Source organism: Phycodurus eques, chromosome 3 (genome assembly GCF_024500275.1).
Source record: "Phycodurus eques isolate BA_2022a chromosome 3, UOR_Pequ_1.1, whole genome shotgun sequence".
NCBI lineage: Eukaryota > Metazoa > Chordata > Actinopteri > Syngnathiformes > Syngnathidae > Phycodurus > Phycodurus eques.
Window position 1 is genome coordinate 4861224 of NC_084527.1, and position 12502 is coordinate 4873725.

Genomic DNA, 12502 nt, shown 5'->3' on the forward strand with positions numbered 1-12502 from the left:
ATTCAATTTTTGATCAATGTCGAGAACAAGACAACTAGATAATGTAAATAAAACTGACTCATGTTGTGCACAGAGAATTGGATGACTGAACCCAGCAACGTATCGCCCCGGGGGAATACAACGAATATATTTATTGTAATAAATCAAAGATGTCTGGTAGGGTTTAACAATTCAAGTAATGATTAGCATCAATATAACCATTTCCATCCACACAACAAACATGCACAATACTGAGAATTTCATTATTTCAGCATCCCCAAAGAGTAAAAAAATTCTTTCCCCTCCTTATATATGGTCATAATTTTTTTTAAACAACAAGAGTAGCTGAGAAGACACCAACCCATAAGGAATTGATCAAAGTAATTGAAATGGTTGAGCATGTTGCCTCAAGACTAGACAATGACATAGATCCCTTATACTGAAACATGGACACCATTAGCAAAGTACTTAACACCACTATAATTCTTTAGGTTTTTTCTACTCATGACATGAACAAATAATTTTTGAATTATAGAGCAGTGCTTTTCTTTAATTGTAATTGGGGGAAAAAAAAAAAAAAACACTTCCATTTAGTTTCAAAGAACGCTACATACCGGTGTATTGAGACGGATTCTTCTGCTTGTGTATTGTGAATCAACAATTTAAAAAAATGAAAGTTTCCTTTTCCAAGATTCATTACCTGAAGTGTTGAAAGGAGAGTAACAGGGTTTTCCCAACAACAAAAATATTTAACCAAATTAACCATTCAATAGAAGCTCATTTTAAAAAGTCTTTATTTTTGTAATCAATGTTTGATACTTGAAGCAAGAAAAATACACAAAAATGCTGAGCACACCTCCACATGAGGCTTCAACCTGGTTCATTTTCAGTTGATTTTTCTTAGATTTTCAGACACACTCCAGTATAACAGAGGTTTCAGCTGTTGCATTATGGCAAGGTGCGGAAAACACAAACGAGGAGAAACATTTAAAACCCACCAGCCCTACAAACTCCCTCTTCGGCACAGCCACAAAGACAAAGGGGGGGAGAAAAAAAAAAAGTGGTCATTTACCCAACTTTCACTCGTTTGTTAGACTTGACACAAACATACATCTTTCGACTGCACATTTTCCAACCTATAGTGTCCCTTTGGATTAGTTGTCTTACACTACATTGCTAAACCTAGCTAGCTCAGGTGCCAACAGCACAAGCAGAGCACCACAGATATTCTGTCATGTCCCACTATATTCTATCCATCAATATTGGCTTGGTTGGACATTTTCTTTTCTTAAATGGCTTTTAATGGCTTCTGAAATTCTCTACTTAATGCTGCTTGCTGATAATACAGGATGTTTCAGATTTTAGAACATTTACTAAAGGAACAAAGTCTGTTTTAACTTGCATGTTTTGGCACCCTCAAGTGGTTTCATATCTTCATTTTACTACACGACTTGAACCACACAATAATCTTCTACACACACTTGTACATTGGTGCCATATGGCACATGCAGGGCTTTACAGTGACAACAGATATTGAAAGTGAATGTCAGACACTTTTAACCATTAAAAAAAATGAAGAAAAGTGGTCTTGCATAAACACGAGAAAAAGACAAAACCCCCCCCCAAAAAAAAGTGGAAGCGCCAAGAGGGACGTAAGCACTGCTGGAACAACAAATAGGCTAAAAATAAACAGTGGAGCAAAAACCAGACATATTCAAATAACCCACCCCCATTAAGCAAAGAAGGAATGTCCAAGCTGACAAGACATTGAGAAGGCCAAAAACATGAGGCACACAATCGTTTTTTTTGTTTTAAATCCATCTTAATCAGTTTTCTGTCGGAACCTTCCAATTTGATCACCAATTGTGTTGACCTGTTTTTCTTGATTGTTGGAAATAATCTATTGAATGCAACCAATGATCCTATGACACCTGACTGTAGTTGTGAGTGGAATGTGCCTGAACATCTCCCAGATTCAAAGGAGAGTTCTACATATTGAAAAATGGGTCATTTCTGAGGGGCTCACTTTAAAAGAAAGATCAAACGAGTTTACGTTTCTTTACCGCAGCAAGCACACGAATGCATGTGCATGAGCGTAAGAATGATGGAAGGAGGTAAGAACACAGAAAATAGGTAGATGCTGATTTGTGAAACCTCAATCATCAAGAAAAAGTCAACTGAGTGGACATAACATGAAAAAATTTTTCCAATTTGCCCACATTACAATGTTGGAATATGGCAATAGAACAGTAAAAAAAAAGGGAAAAGAAAGGGAACAGAAGTGAATGCTCATATTGGAAATTATTTGGCCCTTTTGTAAAAAAAAAAAAAAGAAAATAAAACATGGAAAGGATAGTGTAAGACATGTTATACACGGCAACAAAATAAAAAGACACTGCCACAGAATGAAAGGGAAACAGTTCTTTTGTTACCCCAAAAAAAGAAGAACACTTCCTGCGAAGGTTGTTCTTATTCCAACTGTGTTATGCAGACGGTTTGGGGCTGACTAGGAAAAGTTCATCTGGAATGTTGCTAGGGATGATTACTTTGGCAGGCCTCAGACGGGGAAGACTGTCACTGGCGTAGGTAGCGACAGTTAGCGTCCTCCTCCCAGCCAACGGAAGGAATGTGGTGAATTGTCGCAGGTCTGGCAAAGAGTCCCTAAATAGCGATTTTGGACATTTGCTCTTCAAGTGAGAGCAGTCGCTTCTCCTGACTGCTGACCAGTTCTCTGAGGGAATGGATTTCTGCCAAGATCTTATCCAGCTTGCCATCGGATTTCTGTGGGTACAAAAACATAGATATCTGTTTGAAATATGCAGTGAAAAGAAATCACGTGACCATAACGTGTCTAGACAAGCTAACATTAACACGTTAGTCTACCAAATAATCACTATGAACCCAAGTGAAGAGGGCGGATTGTTCATTTGCATCTCTTCTAAATCAAAACATTTCAAAATGGGGCAAAATGTTACATTATCCTTGTGGCGGCTTAATACACAGTGTAATACAAGTGTGCCAAGTGTGCCTGGTACTTGGCAGTAAATGGCACTGAAGCAAAGTGGTTGCAATTACAGGCAGGCACTTGGGCCGGGTCCTCGTGGGTGGCTGTGTTGTGGTTGAGAGCCAGCGCCAGACCGCTCCGTTCATTGGTTAGATAGAGAGTAGTAATAGAAATACACTACTCACAAAAAGTTACGCAGACTTAGAATGAACCAGAAATGCTCTAGAATGGTTACAGGTGAACTTCAATTTGACCAGTCCAACTCTTTGAAGCCTTGCAATGTAATTAGATGTCATCTCGGTCTTGTGGCATCAAAATGTGAACAGCATGATGAAGAGGAACTTGTGCTCTTAGGAACTTTATGTGCGGCATAATTTTTTTTTTTTTTTAACCTTGGCCAGATCTGTGCCTTGCCACAATTCTGTCTCTGAGCTCTTCAGGCAATTCCTTTGACCTCATGATTCTCATTTGCTCTGACATGCACTGTGAGCTGTAAGGTCTGATATAGACAGGGGTGTGACTTTCCTAATCAAGTCCAATCAGTATAATAAACACAGCTGGACTCCAATGAAAGTGTAGAACCACAAGGATAATCAGAAGAAATGCACAGCACCTGAGTTAAATATATGAGTGTCACAGCAAAGGGTATGAATACTTAGGGCTGTGTGATATTACGGCTTTTCTTTTTTAGGGCTGTGTGATATTACGGCTTTTCTTTTTTAATAAATCTGCAAAAATGTCAACAATTCTGTTTTTTTTCTGTCAATATGGGGTGCTGTGTGTATTTTAATGAGTGAAAAATTCAACTTAAGTGATTTTAGAAAATGGCTGCAATATAGCAAAGAGTGAGAAATTTAAGGGGGGGTCTGAATAATTTCCGTACCCACTGTATATCTTGACGATATACTAGTCACATGAGCAATTTCTGGAGAGAAATCATGATTTGCAGTGATTTAACTAAACCCACTATTGTTATCAAAGATTATAACATATACTAACAATCTAAAGAGATTTAATGCAAGAGCTGAATAAAAATGTCTAGCAAAATAATTTCTGTTTCCACTGTCAAAAAGGTACTAATTTAACAGTTTATTATTAGGGTTGTAGTTTACAATGGTGTGGAAGTATTACATTTAGAGGTCTCTAATATCTTGCCTTATTTACCGACATCAGCTCACAGTCCCATTCACAACAATTGTTATTATTTTTGGACTGTGGCAGGAAGTATACAAAACTCTACACGAAAAGGCCAGAGCCAAGATTGAAATGCAGAGCACAAGGTAAACCTTCTTGTGATGAGAAGCAGTGCTAAGTATTCTTCGAATTTGATGCCCTTCCAAATTAAATAACTTGTTGCAAAAGAAGTATGCGGTTCGCAAATGATAATGCACGTAATTGTAATGCGGCAATACTCACGAGTGGTGTATTCTGGGAGGCCGGGGTTGAGTTTTCGGTGTTCTTGGTCACCTTGGCGTCTAAAAGGTTCTTTTTGACAACCTTGAATTCCCGGTTCTTGGCTTGAACATAGCCATTTTTGAGGGAGACTAAGATAGGGTCCCCATTCCTGCCTTCAAACCACTCCTCAGCCTCCAGGGCTGAGTCCGGCCCAGCTGTGTCAGGATACAAGTCATCCTGAAACAGGTCAGACTGACAGCAGAGAGTCAGTGTGTTAGTTAGTGTGCATGGCTGAGTGTCAAATGTCTGGTACAGATGAACACTCACCTTTCTCGGTACAGTCATCACAATAGGCTCACACTTCCTTTCAAGCAGTTTATAGTACCTGGTAAAGAACAGCGTTAACTATTACCCAGAGTTCAGGGCCTTAAATAAAAAGCTGCAAATGACAGTTTTGTGGCCAGATTTTGCCCTCTACTGGTGAGGGTAAAAATTCCACTAAGGCCTTACCTTGCAATTTCACACTTGTTGACATCAAGGCCACGCTTTGGCATGCAGCCCATGCCCCTCTGAGACTCCTTGGTGACATAGGTGCTAAGGTAGTGAACATATGGATCCTCGTCTGTTACTTCAAAGTAGCGGATACTGCTGTCACCCTGTCAGACAAAAAAAACAAAAAAAAACAAAAAAAAAAAGAATAAAGTTCAGATTTGCAAGAGGACTGGTCCGAATGTGTAGAAAGCTTCGATCATACCTTCCCGCAAAAGTAAACAATGTTGGTGTCGGGGTCATAGAAGGGCAAGAGCACTCCATTGCTGGCATCCATGCAAATCATACTCATGCACTCTGCCATGTTTTGCTGGAAATAATATATGCACATATTTACAGGTTCTATATGAAAGGCAAGGAATAAAGAAAAAGGGTGACACTTGACTGGTAAATTGACCAAAAAGCAGACTTGACTGACTTGTAGGATGGTGGTAAAGAATCGGTTAAACTAGCTATACCTTCGCATTCAAATATGCTGAGAGGAAAATGCTCAACTTTGACATGAACACGTCTGTAGTGGTGTGCCTGCTCTGTATCACAAAGAGGTATTTTAACAGCTAAACAAATTATTAGCTATTGCAAAATACAAACAATGAGCATACAGTATTAACAGTGACCGTGTTAACTCAAGCATATTCTCCTTTTAATGGCTATAATGCCTCTCAGTGATTACTATACAGGTGCACCTAAAGTTTCTGATGACCGAGTGAGTAAATATTTACAGCCGGGTAAATCAAACATTGTACCGTGTCCCAGAGGGCGATCTGTCTCTCACTCCTACGATTGAAACCAGTGGTGAGGACTTTGCCATCCTTCAGAAAAATAGCCCTCATGGGGCGAGCGCCATCGTGTGCCTTTTCTTTCTCCTGTAAAAAATCGGCATGTGCCATTTCAAGAAAATTGTTCCTCTTTAAAAATGTGCCCCTCCCCCTTTTCTCTTACAGCAACAATTTCTCCCTTGCGGGGGTCAATAACACGGACAAACTTGTCCTTGCAGGCAGTGCAGATGAGACTGCCATCACGGTTCCAGCAAACGCTGTAAATCATATCAGAATGCATGTCTTCCAAGGTGATCAAGGCCTCGCCTGTGCCCACGTTCCAGATCATGATCACGTTGTCACAACCTGACAGCAGGTGAAGTAGTAATTTAGCAGGAATGTAACCAACCGTCTCTTTTTACAGCCCATCATGATATTACTTTGACAAGACAACATATTACAGCTCAGAGACCTTCAGCGTTATCATCGGCATGTAGAATTTGGGCACGTTTTCAATTATTTTACCAGCAGACGCCACTTGCTCTCACCTGCACTGAGAAGAACATTGCGAGCTGTAGGGTGCCATGTGATTACGCCCACTCGCTTGGAGTGACCCTTAAGTTCCACAGCTGGCTCCGACATGGGAGTGACAAGGCCATTCTCAGGAATTTGCCACACCTGCAAAAGATCGAAGGCTTCAGCTAAAACGAACTCCAGCAAAGATAATCTGAGTCTCTGGAGTGTCCTTTATTTGATATAATCTAAAACAGCTAATTGTTAATACTGGCTGCAGTACTGCATGAAGAATGTTGTTAAATTGATTATAAAAACAACCACAAGAGGGGAGCAGCGACCAACATAGCATCTGACTGAATTTGCAGTAGTTCTAGTGTAGCATGAAGGGCAGAATATTACACAATTCTAGGTATGCGTGACCTAGTGGTAGTAGTGTCAAATAATCTGGGGTAATTTGGTAAAAATGCAAAAATAGATTCCGATACCCTGGCTCTTAAAAACAACGCTTATGATAGCCTATAGAGGCTAACAAAAGAAGTATAGTGAAACAACCATAGAGCAGGCTCAACATTTTAACATCCATTTCAAACGTGTTGTACAGTTGCTTCTGCCATCTCCTGGACAAATAAGGACATATGGAGAAAAGAACAGCTATCATCTTAAAAAAGCTAATGACCTCAACTGAAAAAACATAGCTAAATAATCTCCCCCACTCTGATTTCTATAAAACATTTCTGGGTTTTATCTAATCCAAGGGGTGAGGTCCACACCCAAGTATGAGTTACAACAGGCCTGTCTTTCGCAATAAAAGCATGGAATTTCTTGGCACTTGTTGGCAAAACAGTGCGTGTTGCCGTTCCTAAGGTAAATGTACAAGCAGAACTTACCATCACTGAGCAGTCCTCGGAACTGCTGGCGATGACCTGATCATTGTGTGGGCACCAGTCAATATCTAACACTGGACCAGTGTGACCACAAACTGTTGGGTAGGCTTTGTCGATGCGTCCCGTCTGTAAAGACAAGGGGTGATAATGTCAGTCTACTTCTAGGTCGCCCATTATGATTGAGCATGTTTTGAAATAAATATTAACAAAAAAAAGAAAATAAAAAGAAAGGGTGTTTAATAGGTTCTCTCATCGTGGAGGAACGTGAGAAGAAAACGACCAGTGAACTGAGGGAAGCGGCAGCTTTCCCTTCAGCTATCCAAACAGACAAAAACAGTACAGCATGACTATTTTCATTACCAATTGTACATTGCTACACGAACAAGATATAAAAAATACTACCGAAATAAAATGTAAATAAAAAAAACAATGATATTCAGACTGCTTTACAATGGCCAAGCTGCCCAAAACGTCTTCCAACATATCTCCTGTAATTGCTCATGTATCAGAATCAGAATCACCTTTATTTGCCAAGTATGTGCAAAAAACACACAAGGAATTTGTCTCCGGTAGTTGGAGCCGCTCTAGTACGACAACAGACACTCAATTGACAGAGAACACTTTGGAGACATAAAGACATTGACAAAAACAGTCACCGAGCAATAAAGGGTTGCTAGTTATCTGGTAATGCCGGTATAAATTATTATTTTTATTTTTTTTGACAATTGTGCAAAAAGATGCAGAGTCCTCTAGCACTTAGAGCAGTTTGAATGACTAATATAGCAATAGTCCGGTGCAATGACCATTGTGCAAAGGGCGCCGAGACTTCATGCAAACACAATAGGCTGTGATGCTACAATGCAACACAACCTACACAGAGCTACTATATCATGCAAAAGTACATTCCTTAATGACCAAGCGCATTTGCGATAAACAAGAACGCAACTTGTATTGGGGAATGGTTATTCAAACAATTTACACTATGAAGTAGCATTTATTTATAAAACATCCATATCGTTACATTCAGATATGCAGTGCACTGCAAACAAAATTCAGTTTTTAAAAGCCATTCAGTGCCAGCCCTCACACTTAACATGGATATTTGACTTCTGAAGCAGTCAATGGCAGTGAATGTGTTAGGGATTCAACACTGCATCCATGTAACAAATGGAACAGTCTGTACAGGCTGGCTCTTTAACAAATCAGTACATCTGAGTGACTCCAATTTATATCTGCTCACATCAAATACCATACACCTTGAGCTCCTACGTGCATGCTGATGTTTCTTGGCAGCTCATCCTATTTTGTACAAACACAACACACCTACTTCATGAAATAGAGCGAGTGTACAATATGAGCCACAACATTACGCGGTAACAGTAAGTCTATAATCAATAGGCTTTACACGATCAGGAGTTTTGGGACCGATCACCGATCAGCAAGTTTTAAAAAAACAATAACCGATCACCGATCTGATCACAAGATGGAGCAATGCGTCTTGTTCATTTATTGTATATACTTACTTATATGTACTGTATACTGTATCCATCCATCCATCCATTTTCTGTATAGCTTATCCTCACAAGGGTTGCGGGCGTGCTGTAGCCGTCCCAGGTCAAATTATTCTCTTGCATTTTAGACAAATGTTAAAACATCAATGACCTCTAGGGGGACTTCAAGGATTGACCACTGACATAAGTGTAGGTCAAATCAACATTACAGATATAATGGGTGCCAACTTACTGTAATTAAATTACTTTATTGCCATTAAATTACTTTAATACTGTCAACATGTTTACTCTTAACTTTCTTACTGTCCCAGCTATATGGACGGGTATTGTCCAGAGTGAGAGTCAGTTAGACTTATTTTATTTTATTTTTTTTGTATTCCCCCCCCCCCCCCATCCTCCTCATGTAAATTTTTCAGGTGCTCGATCAAATTTGTTGTGTTGAAGCATTTAGAGGAGGTTTCCCATGACATACTTCAGTTGTGCACAGACTGCAAATAACTTGCGTGTCGTTTGTCTGAGACACCGAAAAATAGTCCCACACCGACGACGTGTTTTTTCACCGACAAGATTGAAGAAACTTTATTGGCCCTCAGATAGTTACAGTACTGCGCAACAAGACACGTGACAAGTATACAAAAAACTAGCTGTTTGATTCATACCCAACGAAGACGCAGAGTTAAACGTCTTGTGCGGAGCTGATCGATCGGCGACTAATGACATGAAAGCCGATCAGCATAAAATGCTAATTATCGGCCGATACCGATAACACCGATCAGATTGGCATAAAGTCTAATAATCAAATGGTTAAAGGAGACAAAGGGGAACTGTGATGGAGACACTAGTCTGTGCATACCACCTGTAGAAATGTGAGAGGCGTTTTTCCATTTCCTTAATTTATTAACTTCCTCTATTCAGGCTACGCAAGTTGTTTGTAAACAATGGGCAACAATCATTGGGGCAAGAAGGGACAGTACAGTCCATGTAAGGTGTATTATGCTATCAGTTTGTTGTAAACTATGTGAACAACCAACTCCTCTATTTACACAAGACCAATTGCATGTGGACTTTGTACAAGGGAGGGTCAAGTCTGTTAAATGTCCTGTGCAACTGATTAGGGTATCCACATTCGCGCACGCTGCTCCTCTGGGTACTTTCTAGATAAGTGCATGGGAGCAGCACATGTGTAAATGCAGCTTAAGTAACTGCTAGAGTACTGACAAGAATCTGATTTCATAGAGTCCCATAATGGCTGCAAATATGTCACAGCATGACTTGACCAAGCATGATGATTAGCTCTTGTAACCATACAGGTCTCCTGATGGACACAGTTCGGCTGTGGCACATTCTCCAACTCCAACTGTAGTGATCAAAGTCGAGAGTGTGTGTAACTGAGTGTTGTGTGTAGTATATGGGGAAATGTGTTTTTTCCCGACAAGCTCTATGTCTCAGTTTTACCTTGGAATCTACCCTGAAGCCGAGAGAGTAGAAAAAGCAAACTACGACTGTGCTACCTATAAAAAGGTTCTGTGCCTTCATATTCTCTGTCCCTTATTTAGTTAGGTACGATGTATTCTTGCATGTCTGGGTAGAGACCTGTCCCAATCAAAGATGTGCACACTTTAACCTGCTTGTCACGCTACAGACATCTGTCCATCTCTCGGGGGCCAACCATTTGCAAGACTCTTCATTTATGGATACAACTTTGACACTTTCAGCAGAATGAGGTTCTATTTTTTTGTGTGTGGTGATAGTATTATTAAAATGGACTGGTGAGTTGGAGTGATTAGTTGTAGGTTGCTGTCCATTGTTCCACTGTTGATCCACTCCAGTAGGCGGCAGTAATGTGCATTTCATATGCTGGTAACACACGTCAAAATAGCTTCCTATGCAAAACAAATGAAGATGACAATCTGTTGAGAATTTGGCTTTCCAAAATAATGCATGAAAAAAACCTGTATCTACAATTTCATGTGAATCAGTGCCAGAATGTAATCAAAATTTTTGTCCCAAGCTCCAATGCTCCACGATGGGGGGGGGGGGGGTTTATTCGACTAATGCTGCTTAGACATAGACATACATCTCCTTCACATATTTGAGCAGAATGTAAACCAAATTACATCAATCGTTGCCAACCCTCCTGACAATTCAGACAAAATAAATCGCACAGTTACATAGAATATTAAATATGGTTGACTTGTAGAACAGTCGAGCCACTACAGAATGATTAACCTGGGCAGAGAGGAGCAGACTGACAGTTCCGCTAGACTCATGCATTTTTAAAATCCACACTTGGGCTTCAGGCAGCCCTGGTACGGGTTATGACAAATGAGAGCAGAGGGGCAGCTACGGTGTCAAATATAACACACTTTGAGGCATTAGTGGTGTTTGGGTACAACCATACACAAAGAATTCCACAGTGTGTTGAGAACATATGTTCATCTTTGCTCAATACTTTGAGAATACTCAGTGAAAAGCATATATACGAGTAAGATCACAATTTGTTTTTCCACGTCTTAACAGTTTAAGTCAAAACAACCACTAAGGGTGCTTCCATATTAGCGCACTTTTTAAATTTACCCTTTTGCTTTAGTTCAGTTGGACAGGTGTGTACACAGGAAACTAACTGCTGCGCACCAGATCAACTGGTCTGAGGACTCCTGAAAGAGGTGGTCTCATTACAGTTCTAGAGTAGGTTAAATGAATTTCTCTTTGCTGCGCACTAAGACGAGTGGAAGGGGGACAAGTACGGAGCAACAACACTCCCAAGGGGCGCATGCGGCCCCCAGGTTGCTACCGGCCCTTGCCTGATCTAGAAACTACATTGGCCAAGATGCGTTTGAAACATCTACTCTGTAGGGGTGTTTTGGTGTATTTAAAAAAAAAAAAAAAAAAAAAAAAAAAAAGATAAAATCACCTTGGATGACACAGGTTCTCCCTAAACACTAAAAGAACAATACACTTTTTGTATGGGAGCAGTCTTCATTAGGGTAATGTATTCTGACTGTCCTGAAAAGTTCATTAATGGTTAATTGAGGTTTTCAAATTCAAACTCTGTGGTACAGAGCACATCAATAAAAAATGTTCTTGGGAGAAAAATAAATGACAGCAAGAAACAGAAGGAACAGAAAAGAAATCCATTCTAGGCAAGAATTGAGTTCAGTACGCTTGTGTTAAAAGTTCAAGTGTGAAAACACCCACATCAAGGGGCTAAATACAGCAGATGATTACATAACATTCATAACCACACTACCAGCATACAGTATATAACAAGAGTATCTGAAACATAGAGAAAAAAACAGTTGCACAGCAACCAGTAGGAAAGCAGAAAATAAAGGTGATTCTCTCTCTCACACTCACACACACACACACACACACACACACACACACACACACACACACACACACAAAGCAGCACACCAGTGAAAACCAAAACAAACAAAAAAAGAGGAACAGCATTCCCTTAAGGCAGGACAGGACATTCCTTTCACTGACACAAAAGGCCTGCAACATTTCCTCCTCTTGCAGCCTAAGGTATGATTTACACAACATGTCTCTCTTAATGCAGATTCTGTCCAGTACAGTGCAATGGAAAATTTCCTCTTTACATGTCTCTATCCGTGTGCTGGACACAAAGTGGGTGTAGCAGAAGGCATATCATAGAATTGGAAAGATTTACATGATCGGGATGAAATATAGCAACAAGAGCTCCAGGTACTGACAGAAATAGAGATGATCTACAGTTGCTATAAAAAATGTAGCAATGTAGCATGTATGACAAATAAAACGCAGAACATTTGTTTTTGATATTTTAATCTGAAAAAAGGCAAGTCATTTGTTATGAAAAAACCATTTGATTCCCTCCCTGTTGTCTCATTGTGAACTAGGGCATTTTCAGAGGATTATAAT

The 12502-nt window shown here is 39.9% G+C and overlaps 1 protein-coding gene across 2 annotated transcripts in view; it reads right to left on the reverse strand.

The window, feature by feature from the left end:
- Nucleotides 1-756: 756 nt before the first annotated feature.
- LOC133399776 (coronin-1C-A-like) overlaps nt 757-12502 on the reverse strand; it is a 36209-nt gene continuing 24463 nt past the window's right edge. For both annotated transcript variants that reach the window (XM_061671618.1, XM_061671619.1), the window contains 9 exons: nt 7089-7211; nt 6234-6363; nt 5870-6051; nt 5674-5793; nt 5133-5237; nt 4889-5034; nt 4706-4763; nt 4400-4630; nt 757-2760 (listed from right to left, as the gene is read on the reverse strand). In XM_061671618.1, the coding sequence (XP_061527602.1) occupies nt 2641-2760; nt 4400-4630; nt 4706-4763; nt 4889-5034; nt 5133-5237; nt 5674-5793; nt 5870-6051; nt 6234-6363; nt 7089-7211 (1215 nt within the window). In that variant the 3' untranslated portion in view covers nt 757-2640. The remainder of the gene's footprint in view (nt 2761-4399; nt 4631-4705; nt 4764-4888; nt 5035-5132; nt 5238-5673; nt 5794-5869; nt 6052-6233; nt 6364-7088; nt 7212-12502) is intronic.